The sequence below is a fragment of the Lagenorhynchus albirostris genome, chromosome 19, assembly GCF_949774975.1.
Source record: "Lagenorhynchus albirostris chromosome 19, mLagAlb1.1, whole genome shotgun sequence".
NCBI lineage: Eukaryota > Metazoa > Chordata > Mammalia > Artiodactyla > Delphinidae > Lagenorhynchus > Lagenorhynchus albirostris.
Window position 1 is genome coordinate 9,011,223 of NC_083113.1, and position 13,076 is coordinate 9,024,298.

A 13,076-nucleotide genomic window follows, 5' to 3' on the forward strand; every position below is an offset into this window, starting at 1 on the left:
GAGTCTGTTCCCTCCCACGGGTTGCTGGATGGAGGAAGGGGCGAGGGCCTGAGAGGAATGAAGCCACTACCTTTATTGCATAGACCTTTTCAATTGCTTTGAAGATTGGGGCTGGGGGACGCACAGAAGACGGAGGAAACGAACTTCCCCGCCCCCACCCACGGGGGGAGGGACATTAGTGCAAATCGGAGCGCCGCCCGGGGAACTTGCCCCTCCTGGGCTGATTGGCCAGCTTGGTGGAGACACCGGAGTAGACGGGGCCGGTTATCTAAGGCCTCCCCAGCCCGTACATTCCAGGTCACGTCACTGGACTACGCGTTAAGACAGGCTCCGCCCTCAGCCGACCTGGCTTTCTACGAGCCGTTCTCGAGGGTCTGGAGTGAACCCGCCCTCGTTGATCAGGCACTACCCTTGGGGCGAGCCCATTTCTCCGTGACCGTCAGGACCCCAACCCCCGGAATTCAGGACATCCTCCAGCATCACCTCTGGTCCCCTAGGGTAGGGCGCAATCCTGAGACCAGGCAGGACCACTGTAGCCTCCGCCCTGACTCTAGCAGCCACACCACGACCCCTAGCTCAGGCTCCGCCCCCTCAGGAATGTAAGCCCCGCTCCGGGCGAGTTCCAAGCTTGGTTGGAGTTAAGGCTCCCGCCCAGGGCAGCCTGAAGGACCCGTGAGCAGAGTACCGAGGCCGGGATGCACCTGCGCCTGTAATGGCCCATACTCCACCTGCTCCCCGTCCACCGTGAGCACGCCGCGGGGCGTGAGCGGCTCAAGGCGGAAGGCACGAGCCGCAGCGTAGCCCAGCTGCGGACAGCCCAGGCTGAAGTGGCTACCGCGCTCCATGGCCAGAAACAGGCGCAGGAGCGCCGCCCGTGAGATGCCACCGCGCACCCAGCACAGGTGCACCAGGCCGTCGTCAAAGCGCGCGTGGGGCGCTGCCACTAGGTCAGCCCCCAGGTGACTGGGTGAGATGGCCAAAATAAGCACAAAGTCCCCCTCCATTGTCACCCAGCCTGGGGGTAGTGGAGCGCCTAGAGGAGGGAGCAGGTGGTCAGGTGGGCCCCCAGCAGAGATGGCTACCCGGGCATCAGGGGTGGGAGGTGGGAGCCCAGAGGATGCTGGCATTTCTGAGGCCCCCTCGGTGATGGGTGAGAGTTGAGCTGCCTTGGGGGAGCCAGGCGGCGAGGGCAGCAGTGGGTCTGGGGACAGTGGAGCATCCCCGGCCCCACCCCAGTCCCCAGCCAGCTCTGGGCCCCCACCGTTGAGGGACAGGATGGGCAGGGGTTCAGGTGAGCCAGGGGAGGTCAGGGCAGGCTGAGGCAGGGGCAGGGGCAGGTCAGACACTGAGCGGTGCAGGGGTGAGTGGGCCACGGGTGGAGCTGGGCCGGGGGCTAGGGTCAGCTCTGACTTGGCACGTGGCAGGCCATGGGCAGGGGCGGGTGAGGCAGGCTCCACCGTGGCAGGGAGGTAGGAGAGGCGGCCGCGGTAGGTGTGCAGTGTGGCGAGGCCCAGGACCGTGCCCAGCGTGAAGCGAGCACTGCCCAGGGCCCTGAAACGCTCGCTCTGGATGTCCACATCTGACACAAAGCCCCAGGCCACAGACAGGAAGGAGAAACAGCGGGAGCCGGAGGCCAGAGTGACGGAGAGCAGGTCCAGCGGGTGGCTGCCACCCCGGCAGAGCAGCAAGGAGCAGTTGAGCAGCAGGTCAATGCCCAGGGCCGGCTCAAACCTTCACAGTCAGACATGGACGGATACGGTGGGAAAGAGCAAACAGGCTGGGTGAGATACACAGTGCCAGGCGGGGAGGAGAAACACACAGACGGGTGGGGCAGCAGACAATGGGGAGAGGAGGCCGGGCATGTCCTGGGGCCTGCCCGCAGCCATTTGGCCACCTCCAGACGGACTCTTCTTACTGAGCCAGGTTCCCTGTCAGTTCTTTCATTCCATAAGCATTCACTGAGTGCCTCCTGTGTGCCAGGCACAGTTCTAGGCACTAGGGAGACAGCTAGGAACAAGACAGGCAAAAATGTCTGGGGGGTGTGGGGAGCATCCCTCAGCCAGACTGACCTGGCTGAGGGGAAGATGTGGCGCAGATGTACCAGGTCCCTGTTATCCCAGGAGGGCTCCTCCCACCTACCCCCCGTGCTGGTTCACGGCTCCTGCCAGTGCGTTGCCCGAGCCACAGGGAAGGATGCCCACGGGGGTCTTCACGGCCTCTTCCCAGTCGGGGCGTTCTAGGAGTCCATTCAGTACCTGGAGGGTGGGAGACCAGACACCTGCGTGTTGGCCCTGGCCTCCGCAGTCCCGCAGGGCTCAGGCTTGGGGCAGGGTGGTCCTACCCTACCTCATACAGCAGCCCATCTCCGGAGACGGTGACGATGCCATCCCACTCGCTCAGGCTCAACCCCTGGACCAGCTCCCGGGCATGGTTATGTCGTTCTAAGGTGGGGAACCAGGAAGTGAGGCAGGCTGTTCCACCCCTGACCCACCACCACTCCCCAGGACTCAAGAGTCCTAGCCCCCAGCTCCCGCCTCTATCATGACACTGCCCTTACCTGTCTGGATGAGGTTGAAGGACAGCCCCGCTTCAGAGATCATGGGCAGCACATGGTTCTTACACCACTGCCAGGCCAGGCCCCGCCCCCCAAAGGGATTGACCAATAGGAGCAATCGGGGAGGCCTTGGCAGAAGGTCGGGGGTGATTTCTGCAGAGAGACGAGAAGGAGTCTACAGAGGTCAGGGCACCAAGCCCCTCACCTCAGAAACAGTAACTGCAAATAGCCTCCAGTGGAGGTGGTGGAGGGCTGGCATCAAAACCTGCTGGGAGTTGAAAGTTATTTTCTCCCCGGCCTCACCAGCTCAGGCCCAGGTGTACAGCCCGCCCCCCTCCCAGGTGCTGAGACAAAGGCAGGGATCCGGTGTCTAATCCCAGAGCCCTTTGGACTCACTGGGTGTGGGGGGGGGAGAGCTGTGGTTTCCACCTTCCACACCCCCAAACACCTGGAACCCAGGAACAGGTTACTCCACTGTGAGGGCCTCACCCCCAGCCAGCCAGGACCAAGGAAGGCCCGCCGGCTGGGGACCCTGGAACCTTTACCTTCCTGTGCCAACTGAGTACCCTAGGTGGGGGCCTCTGCCTGAAAGCCTCCTCTGAATCCCCACAGCTGGATTACATGCCACCTCTGGGCTCCTGAGACGCCCCAGGGGACCTCTGCGAGTGCCTGTCATCCAGGGTGGTGACTGAGCATATCTCACTTGGCTGCTCTCACCAGCCCGGGAGCCTCTGACTCATCTGTGGTCAGGACCCATGAAAGGGGGGAGGGGACAGAGACAGAAATCTCATGAGAGCAGCAGACCCAAATCCTTCTCTGCCTGGGATTTTGCCTTCTGTGCTCATCCCTGTCTGTGCATCACTCTTTCAGTATGAACCCAGAGAGACACATCACACAGACAGACACACAGAAAAGTAGAGACAGAGATGCCCACAGAGATGCCGCAGAGGGAGATCTGCGGAGACACCAAGGTGGCCTTAGGACAGAGAGGCCGCCCAGTGCCTCACCCCCGTCCCCAGGTAGTGGTAGTCCGCGGAGCAGACACGTGAGGGCAGTGGCCCAGCGCTGGGCCTCAGCACGGTTCTCCTCGTAGGTGGCCGCCCCGTCGGCCCGGAAGGTGCGTGCAGCTCTGCGCCGGCCCCCACGCCGGCCCCTCGGGTAGGTGTAGATGCAGAAGTAGGCTGCTGAGTCCGAGGGGCTTCGGCTCCGCAGGGTGCAGCAGCCTGAGACCTCAGCCAGCAGGACCAGGCCACCCCGGGGCCGGGCTTCAGGCTTTGGCCGCAGCCGTTGTATGTGCAGGGCTTGTGGTGTGAGAGTGAGGGCGAAGCGTGGGCCTCGGGCTGGGTAGGAGCCAAACTCGCCATGCAGGAGTGGGGTGCTGGGGGTCAATGGCAGTGGCGGTGGGGGGGCCATGGCCTTGACCCTGTCCAGGGCGCTCCTAGGCCTGTGGCCCCAGCTCCAGGTCAGCTCCTGCTCTGGCCTCTGTGGGGAGGAAGGAGGGTAGGAGTCAGAGTCCAGGACCCCCATGGTGGGCAGAGGGAAGCAGGGGCAGGGCCTGTGGATAAGAGGAGACAATGAGGGGTCCTGACAGGCAAGATGGGAGCACCAGACAGGCCCAGACAAAGTGTGGGAACACTGAGGACGCAGGGCAGAGGTCAGCTGGCCAGGAAGGCCAGCATCCTGGAGGGTCCACACCCAGGCATGCAAATATTCATTCCTTTATTCCCCAAATATTTATTCAGTAGTATGTGCCAATCATGGTGCCAGGCCCAGCAAACACAGCAGGGAATAAAACAGACAAAAATCCCTGCCTTCGTGGAGTTTATATTCCAATCAGAAGACAGGAAAACAAGATAGACATAAAATACATATTGTGTTGGATGACAATTAAGGACTTTGGAGAAAAATAATGCAAAGGAGAGAGATCAGGATGGTGGAGACATATAAATAGACATACAAAGGTAGAGAAAAACACAACAGAACACACACACACACAAACACCCCCACACACCTACACACAGTCAACTCCAGATGGAGAAAGTAACAAGGAAGAGGCACTCAGACACAAAGAAAAAGGTCTGAGAGCCAGAGAAACACTGAGAGGAGACAAACAGCTTCAGTGAGATGAAACCTAATATAATGAAAGATATTTAGGGAGCAGAGTGAGAGTTTAGGGGCTCCAGAGGCCCTCTGAGAGTCAGACAACAGAGTTAGGAGAGAAAGAGCAGACAGGAGAGGCAAGAGGTAGGGGATGTAGTAGCTGGAGACACTGAGAAAGGGGTGTGACATGGAGCAACTAAGGGGTCAGAGAGGTAGAGGAGCCACATGCAGGCACCTGCAAGGGACAGGAGCCAAGAGCTGGACCTCAAGCACTGACCTGGGTGTCTGGCCGCCTGCTCTCCAGGGAGAGAGTGGGAGCTGGGCCTGAGGTCCCCTCCCCCTGCCCTCTGCCCAGTTTCTGCCTCCTCCTTCCAGCTCACCTTTGTTCCCCACTGCCCCGCCCACCCAGTCACCTATCAGTTCTGCCCCTCACCTTCCCCAGGCGCAGAACTGCCCCAGACACACCCCCATCTGTGGACTCACTCTCAGGAGCCACCTCTGCCCCCTACCCTGGGCAGCTCTTCAAGCCCCACCCCTAAACTTGCATTGACTCCCCCCCCCACTTAGAGCCCTAGATCTCCCCCAGTTCTGGGGCCTGCGCCTTGGTCCCTAGGTCCCCAGGTCTCTGGCCTGGTCTCCATTCTCTCCACCCTCCATGTACCCCAGACCAGGGCCTGGGTCTCCATCCATAGGTCCCCCCAATCCATAAGCCTGAGTCTCTGTCTCCGGTTCCCCGGGTCCCGGCCCTCCATCCCCACCCCAGTTCCAGACCTGGGTTTTCATTCCTGGATCCCTCAGTCCTGGTTCTGGCTCTCCATCTCCATCCCACACCCCTAGTACCCAAGTCCCGGGCCTGCGTATCTGTTCCTCTTGCTCCCTCAGTCGTCCTGACTCGGGTCCCTGTCCCGACACCCCAGACCCTCCTCACACGCCGGATCCTCCTCCAGGCGGCCACTCAAGTCAGCACCAACTGCCCCCCATCAGACCCAAGGGTGGGGGGGAGGGTGTGCATCCGCTCAGCCAATGGCCGCGCGGCCGGCCTAAGTTGCACCAATAAGAGCGTTCGGGGGCGGGGCCAGCAGGCTCGCGAGCTTGGCGCAGGGGCCTGCCGCGGGAGAGCGGGAGAACTGGGCGGGGTAGCGCGCTTCGCGAGATCAGCCGCCATTGTAGGTGAGGGCACACGCGCAGCAGAGGCGGCTTCACGGAAGCATGGCCAGAGCCCCTGTCGCCATCTTTGTTGAGGGCAAGTGGGCTTCTCCCATCCTTTGACTTTATAAAGAGAAGGGGCAAGGGGGAGAAGGTCTTTAACTGCAGATAGAGAATGACCCTAACACAGTTAACAAAGACCCAGAGATATGCAAAAACAGTAAAAGGGAACAGTGAACCAGAGTCAGAGGCAATAAGAGACTTGAAGAGAGAGTGTTGTCTCTTTTTCAGACAGTTACAGAGAGTCAGAGAGATAGACATAAAGAAAAGCAGAGATACAAAGAGACAAAGACAATGGAATTAAGAATGTGCAAGGTGGGCTTCCCTGGTGGCGCAGTGGTTAAGAATCCGCCTGCCAATGCAGGGGACATGGGTTCGAGCCATGGGTTCTACATGCCTCGCGGCAACTAGAGAAAGCCCACGGAACGAAGACCCAACGCAGCCAAAAATAATAAATAAATAAAATAAATAATAGATTTTTAAAAATGTGCAAGGTAAGGACATAAGAAAACCCAGAAAATGATGGACACAGCGAGACATGGGGACAGACACTTTCAGAATGAAAACCAGGGAGGAGAGGCTCATTAATTCACAAACTATTTACGTTGGGCACAAGCTAGCGTGGGGGCAGCATGACATAAATATCTGCCCAGTGAATGACCCAGTTACACGGTAAGACGGAGACTCAGGAGAGAGACTGGGAGTATCTGAGAGAGACCTCTAGGTCAGGGGTGAAGGACAGAGAGAATATTAGAGGCTGAGAGGAACTGAAGCCAAGAGACAGAAAGCAAAGATGTTGACAGAGATACAGAGAGGCAAAGACACGATGAAATTGAAAGAAATCATGGCAAGAATAATATCAGGTGACCAATCAATGTACCTAGTGTTCAACTGAGGACAACAACAGCACCAGATAACATGTGCCAAAAAGTAACCCGGAGAGAGGGACAGAAACCCAGAAAGATGGAGAGACAGGGAAACACAGTGCGTGTGCTTAGGGCTCCAGGGGAAAGAAAGACAGATACAGTAATCAAAGAGGCCGGGACTCAAAGACCAAGGAACAGGGTCAAGGAGGAGAGAAGGAAACTGTGTTCCATCGTATGGTGATCTGGACTTTCAGATGGACACTTACCTGGTCCTGCTGCTCCTCTGCTTCAAGGTGTCCATTCATCTGCAGGCCCTCTGCTGTGTTATCACATCAGTAAGACCCTGGCCCTGGGTCGGAGGCCATGGGAAGGTGGTATGGACAAGGAGTCAGGCCTCATGGTGCAGGCCTGGCCTGTAGGAGCATGAAGGGCAGAGGAAAGGAGGCCAAGCTAGCAGTGCTGCAGGGCTTCCACGAAAACAAGTGGACAAGTCAGCTTCATCACTGCCCCAACCAGTCCATCTGGTCCCATCCAGTAAAGGCTAATAACAGCAATAGACGCCCCTTTTTGCAGATAAGGAAAGTAAGGCACAGAGAAGTTACACGACTTGCCCCAAATCACAGAGAGGTTGCCCAAGGTCACACCATTAGTAAGTAGCAAAGCCAAGAATTGAATTCGGTTACAGATGGTATCACCATCTTTCTGTCTCTTCTCCTCCTTGGATCTCTACCTTCCCTCTCTTTCTAGGTCTTCTAACTCCCCGGGTCACCATTTCGCCACCCTTGGTCTCTTTCCACTCCCCTTCTGGGTCTCCATTCCTCCTCCTCTTTGAATCTCTGTCTCCCTCTGAGTCTCTCCTCCCCTCTCTTTCAGGAGTTTTTTACTCATCCCTCTCTCCACCCCATCCCCCAAGCCCCGGGGGCCTCAGTTTGCCTCCTCTGTGCTCCAGTACCTTGCACGTCCCTCAAACCGAACCCGCTGGGCCACTTGAATCTCTCGGCTGGGAAAAGCAGCCTCCAGGTAGCAGGGGCTGAGTAGGGTTCAGGGAAGGGCCATCTGGGGGCAGAGGGAGAAGCTGAACCTAAAAGGTGGAAATACAGAATGCCATAGACTGGGCTGCATCAAGAAGATCTCGGATTAGACCTCAAGTAAGACTTCCCGAGCTGCGGCCGAAGCTGGGAAGCGCAGCACGAGATAAGGCAGATGTGAGCCTGATAAGGAAACGCCCAAAGCCTGAGGTCAGAGGTTTCCCGAGGTCCCGACTAGCCCCGCCAGCCCCGCCTCCTCACCTCCAATACTCGGCCCTCTAGGTCCTCCGGGAGCCACAGAGAGGCCTTCGGCGTCGGGCCAGAGCGTCACCGCACGACACGTCTTCCTAGCTCCGCGCGACATCTCTCTGGCTCCGAGATCCCCTTCTGCCGGAAGACTATCAAGAACAGGGACTGGATAGGGCCAGAGAGGCCTCCGACGTGCTGGCCCTTCCCTCCTTGGCGTAGCGCTTGTTCCCCTTTAGATGTTCCTCCACCCAATTCCGGAATCGCCCATCTAGCTGGTCCTCCGATTCACCATAGAGAGACATGAGTCAAGGTAGAGCGCCGCGTCGCGCCCGTGTGACGTCACGTAGGCGCCACTCGCTGAAGGCTTTCCCCGCCCATCCTAGTTCTGTTCTCTCTTTCCGGACCTGGCTAAGGAGGAGGCGCCATCATGGTGAGCGCGTTTTGCGGCGTTCGGGGCTTGATCATCCGCTGCCATCCGCCGCGGTCTCGCGCTGGGGACGTTCCACAGTGAGGCAGGGGTTCCGGGGTGTTCGAAGGAGGCGACTCCCGCTGTGGGGAGCTATTTTGGGAGCCCGAAGACCAGGAATGGGCGTTCTCAATCTCCCGCCCCTCCCATAATTCTGTATTATAGGTCCTATCGAATAGATGATCAAATCGAGGGGCAAGGAGGTTAAGTAATATGACCGGGGTCACAGTGCCAGTAAGTGGCGGAGCCAGGATTCGGACCCAGGCGCTGCTCCCACAGCCACTCTTGCCTGTGCTGTCCCTGGATCCGTCACTCCCCAGCCTGAAAAGCTGGGTTCTGGGGCGGGGTGGGGGGGTGTCAAGCGTCCGGTGCCCTAGTGTGGGGGCCAGGCAGGCTTCCGTTCGAGTCTCAGTTCCCTACCCACCGTATCATCATTCCTGTGCGCAGAAAGCATCTGTTAATTGGAGACCCAGTAATTATGCCTCAAAGATGTGAGTTCGAGAAGAAATAAGTCAAAGGAAGTGCTCACCACGGGTCCCTACATACATTAAGTGCTGGATAAATGAGAACAATTAATAATTAGGTAGTTCTTTATAACTCATGACACAGCCTGAAAAACTTGGAGGAAAGCAGGCAGGGGATGTAGTGGAAATCGTGGGCTCCCTTCAGTTTTAGCACTACTGTGGGAAACGATACTTCATAAAGAGGTCGTTCTAGGGTTGGTCTGTGCAGAGTAAGTTCTAGAAAAAAGGGTCGTTTCCTTTATAAGAACTTGGAGTCTGCCCTTGGTTTAAATGTTTTTGATAACGCTCCACGCATGGGAGCAAGGTTTGGGAGCTTAAATAATACTTACGTTGTTGAAAAATATAGTTTCTAAAGAAGTAAAAACTTGGGTTAACGCGGCTGCTGTGTTAAGGTCTTTCACGGTGCTGTGTGCCGTGTGTTGAAGGCTTTTTGTGTAGAATTAGGCGTTCCCCTCCTTTTTTTTTTTTAAACAAAGTCACTTGAGGCCCGGGGAGTTTTAAGTATTTTCCCAGAGGGTTCCCAGTGGTGATCTGGGATTTGTTGTCTCCAGAGACTGGGGCTGTAGCTGTTTCTTAGAGGTGAGGAATAACTGTTTATGGGGTGAGGAATCTGCCGGATCAGAGTTGGGTTCATGGTCTTCCCTTCACCCCTGCAGGGAGTTGACATCCGCCACAACAAGGACCGAAAGGTTCGACGCAAGGAGCCCAAGAGCCAGGACATCTACTTAAGGCTGTTGGTCAAGGTGAGGTTGGGGCCTAAGCCCTCTAGGCAAGGCCACCCTGGAGATATCAATACAAGTTCTAGAGCCTCCATGCTGGTATTGGTCCCGGGCTCCTTGCAGGGGCCTTCAGGGCAGGCTCAAATCTGTGCTGCTTTCCCTTAGCTTCTGGAGATTCCAGTGTTTTCAGCCTCTGGGCTGGTTTACCAGTGGGGAGGGGGATTTTCTGGGTCCCTGGCCAGGAGGGACCTAGGCCAGCTCTTTCCCGTGGGCTTAACGGGATGGGGCAAAGCCCTAAGTCACTTCTTTGCCCCTTCGTTAGAAAGCTGAGAGGGAGGGAGGGGGGCGGGTGGGCTGCCCCGGGTTTAATGCTCGTTTTCCTTCCCCTCCAGCTGTACAGGTTTCTGGCCAGGCGAACCAACTCCACCTTCAATCAAGTTGTGCTGAAGAGGTTGTTCATGAGTCGCAGCAACCGGCCACCTCTGTCCCTTTCCCGGATGGTGAGGGGCTGAGGCGGAGGGCATAGCCAGCCTGGGGAGCGACTGGATCGTGTCTGGAGCTGGACTTCGGGTGGAAGGGCGGGCTTGGAGCTCTCTGGTAGCGGCTTGGCTATCAGCTGGCTTAACCTCATCCAGTGGTGGGTGCAGAGCTCTGACCCTCTCATTGTAGCTGAATAGTGGGGGCATGGGACTGGCTTGGCCTCTTGGTCTCATTTTCCTTCTCATTGTGTGTGTCTGGGGGTGGGTTACAGTGGCTTTATGAGATCTTCCTGAGGTTTCAAGTTATAGAGCATCTTCTGTGTCAGAAGCTTTCTGTAGGAGAGAACCGTGGAGGAATCTGTTTGTATTTTCTTTGGAGATTTTCCCAGACTGGACCTGAGATTAGGCTTGTGCTAGCTTGAGAGGTGTGGCATGGGTAGGTTTAGCCCAAACGGGACACAACTGTTGGTTCTTGGGATGCCTGAATGGGTGGGATTGGATTTAACCACCACAAGGGACTTGTTTAATGTGCATTTCATCCCCACCGCCCCAGATTCGGAAGATGAAGCTTCCTGGCCGGGAAGGCAAAACGGCTGTGGTGGTGGGGACTATAACGGACGACGTGCGTGTCCAGGAGGTGCCCAAACTGAAGGTGAGCGGGGAGGGGGCTCAGGAGCGTGTTGGGTGGGTCACGGTGAGCTCCTGTGGACCCGGCTCAATTTCTCGTGCCGCCGGCAGGCTCATCTCACCTCTGGGTAAGGCAGGCGTCGTGCCTGGGTTGAAGGGTGGGGGGGGGTTGTCCCTCACATTGTTGATAGCAGGTATCCCTGGACAAGCCCCTTCTGGGACCCAGCTGATGATACTCGCTCTGGACCCAGACAGCCAGAGTTCAGACCTGGATTTCTCTGCCACTTTGTAATCTCTGGACAAAGTCCTGGATTTCTTTGTGCCTCAGTTTCCTTATACATAATAGCTTCAGGTTGCGGTGTTGAAGGGGTTTCTAGGAGTAAAGTGGTAAGAATGGCTGTCGTGAGCTCAGGAAGCTGCCTCCAGTAGTTGGTGGTGTGGTGATCGGGCCGAGGAAGCAGCTGGGACTCCTGCTGGGCCTGGGCAGTGGACAGGAAGTCCCAGCAGCCCCTGGGTCGCCCTCCAGGGGGCTCTGGCCACACCTGTCCTCTGTGTCCCCAGGTGTGTGCTCTTCGAGTGAGCAGCCGCGCCCGGAGCCGCATCCTCAAGGCAGGGGGCAAGATCCTCACCTTCGACCAGTTGGCGCTGGACTCGCCCAAGGGCTGTGGCACTGTCCTCCTGTCTGGTGAGTGCTGCTTAGTGGCTTGAGGGGGTCTGTAAAGAGCTGTGGGACTGCTAGCAGCCTTTACCTTGCCAGGCCTGGGCGGTCAGTGACACTCCCACCCCCCCCCCAGATCAGCCTGAGCCACCGCTTCCTTCCCTTCCCCAGGTCCTCGCAAGGGCCGAGAGGTGTACCGGCATTTCGGCAAAGCCCCAGGAACCCCGCATAGCCACACCAAGTGAGTATACCTAGCCCTGGACCCCAGCCTGCAGGTCTAGGCGTTGCCACGCTTCCAGCTGCTTCTGTTTCTCCCACTAGTCTAGCCTCAGGTTTCTCTAGAATTCCCCCACCCTCTTACCCGCTTTTCCTTCAAGACTGCCTAAAGTTCTGTTCCTCGGGTGTTGAGCTCCCTGCACAGCCAGCATCACAGATGCAGGCTTCCCAGGGCCTGTCCCCGTCTTTGTGGTGGGGCCTGCATTCTGTCCAGCGCTGGGGCGCCCAGGTGGATGGCCCCAGGGCCTAGTGCAGGCGCTTCAGCAGCCACTCCTGCCAGTGTTGCTTCCTGCGCTGCCAGGCTCTTCCAGCAGCGGACTTGGTGTCACCACTGACGCTGCTTGGGTTGAGCGAAGCCCCCTTCTGGTGTCCCTGTGCTTCTCTGTTAGAGCAAGCAGCTCTCTTCTGAGCTCCCAGCCAGACAGGTGGCGGGGGCGTCCCTCACTTGTCTGTAACGTGTGCCTCTTCTCATCCTCCCTTCTCTCTCTGCAGACCCTATGTACGGTCCAAGGGCCGGAAGTTCGAGCGCGCCAGAGGCCGACGGGCCAGCCGTGGCTACAAGAACTAACCCCAGATCCTACCTTGTTATTAAAAAGATTTTGGATGCTAATGGCTTTTTGTGTATTATTGGGGAACGGGGTTGGGGGAGGGAGAGGATCAGAACCGGCAGTGAGAACGCCTTTGTTTGGGGGAATGGTTGCCACGCCCCTTTCTGGGGAGACCAGCCTTTGGGGTGAACCCCTTCCGCTGTGCTGGGGGACCTGTGCTGGGGGACGGAGCCTACCGTCCCAGGTGTGTGTGGTCACTGCCCTAAGCCTGTTTGGCTCCCTTGGACCTCGCTGCACCGTTGGGACCTGGCAGCCATCTAAGGCCGAAGCCCCACCTCTTTCCCAGGTGTGTGGTGAAGCACCTGCTGTTTTCTCCAGTTAGCCGCGCCTACTCTTAAAGGAACCGCACTCCCCTCCCGGATCTCTGCTCGGGATGGCTGGCGGGGCTTGGACCAGGAAGTATAAATGGGGCGGGCCGCCGTGGCGGAGGGGGCACGTAAGAATAGGTGATGGGCTCCCCCTCCCCCGAAGCTTGAGTCAGGCGGGCTGTCAGTCTCTGGGCGAAGCCTGTTGAGTGTGTTCCTGGAGCTGGGACCTTACTGTCCTCTGTCTCCAGGGGCCTGTGTCAGCCCTACCCCTGTGTTTGCACAAGGGGCCGTGGTCCCCGGATCCCGGGAAGAAACCCGGTGAATAAGGCGAGGCGGCCGGAAGAGCCGCAGAAATGAAAGGAGGTCTCCAGGCCCTTGATCTGACTGTTCTCTGAAAAGGCAAGAGAA

The 13,076-nt window shown here is 57.8% G+C and overlaps 2 protein-coding genes across 7 annotated transcripts; one reads left to right on the forward strand and one right to left on the reverse strand.

The window, feature by feature from the left end:
* Positions 1–53: 53 nt before the first annotated feature.
* SPHK2 (sphingosine kinase 2) lies at positions 54–8,230 on the reverse strand. Of its 6 annotated transcripts, XM_060132662.1 has the most exons (8): positions 8,016–8,230; positions 7,679–7,807; positions 6,993–7,139; positions 3,562–4,036; positions 2,558–2,707; positions 2,347–2,441; positions 2,140–2,255; positions 54–1,731 (listed from the first exon to the last, which is right to left on the reverse strand). In XM_060132662.1, the coding sequence occupies exons 3-8, from the start codon at positions 7,029–7,031 to the stop codon at positions 639–641; spliced, it is 1,968 nt and encodes a 655-aa protein (XP_059988645.1). In that variant the 5' UTR covers positions 7,032–7,139; positions 7,679–7,807; positions 8,016–8,230; the 3' UTR covers positions 54–638. The 6 variants fall into 6 exon arrangements, with proteins under 6 accessions (XP_059988645.1, XP_059988646.1, XP_059988644.1 ...); XM_060132663.1 differs by lacking the exon at positions 7,679–7,807; XM_060132661.1 differs by lacking the exon at positions 8,016–8,230 and having other exon boundaries at positions 7,679–7,959.
* A 131-nt stretch (positions 8,231–8,361) lies between these two features.
* Positions 8,362–12,362, forward strand: RPL18 (ribosomal protein L18). The gene is made up of 7 exons (XM_060132670.1): positions 8,362–8,433; positions 9,650–9,736; positions 10,105–10,212; positions 10,745–10,843; positions 11,380–11,503; positions 11,648–11,717; positions 12,245–12,362. The coding sequence occupies exons 1-7, from the start codon at positions 8,431–8,433 to the stop codon at positions 12,318–12,320; spliced, it is 567 nt and encodes a 188-aa protein (XP_059988653.1). The 5' UTR covers positions 8,362–8,430; the 3' UTR covers positions 12,321–12,362.
* The last annotated feature ends 714 nt before the right edge of the window (positions 12,363–13,076 follow it).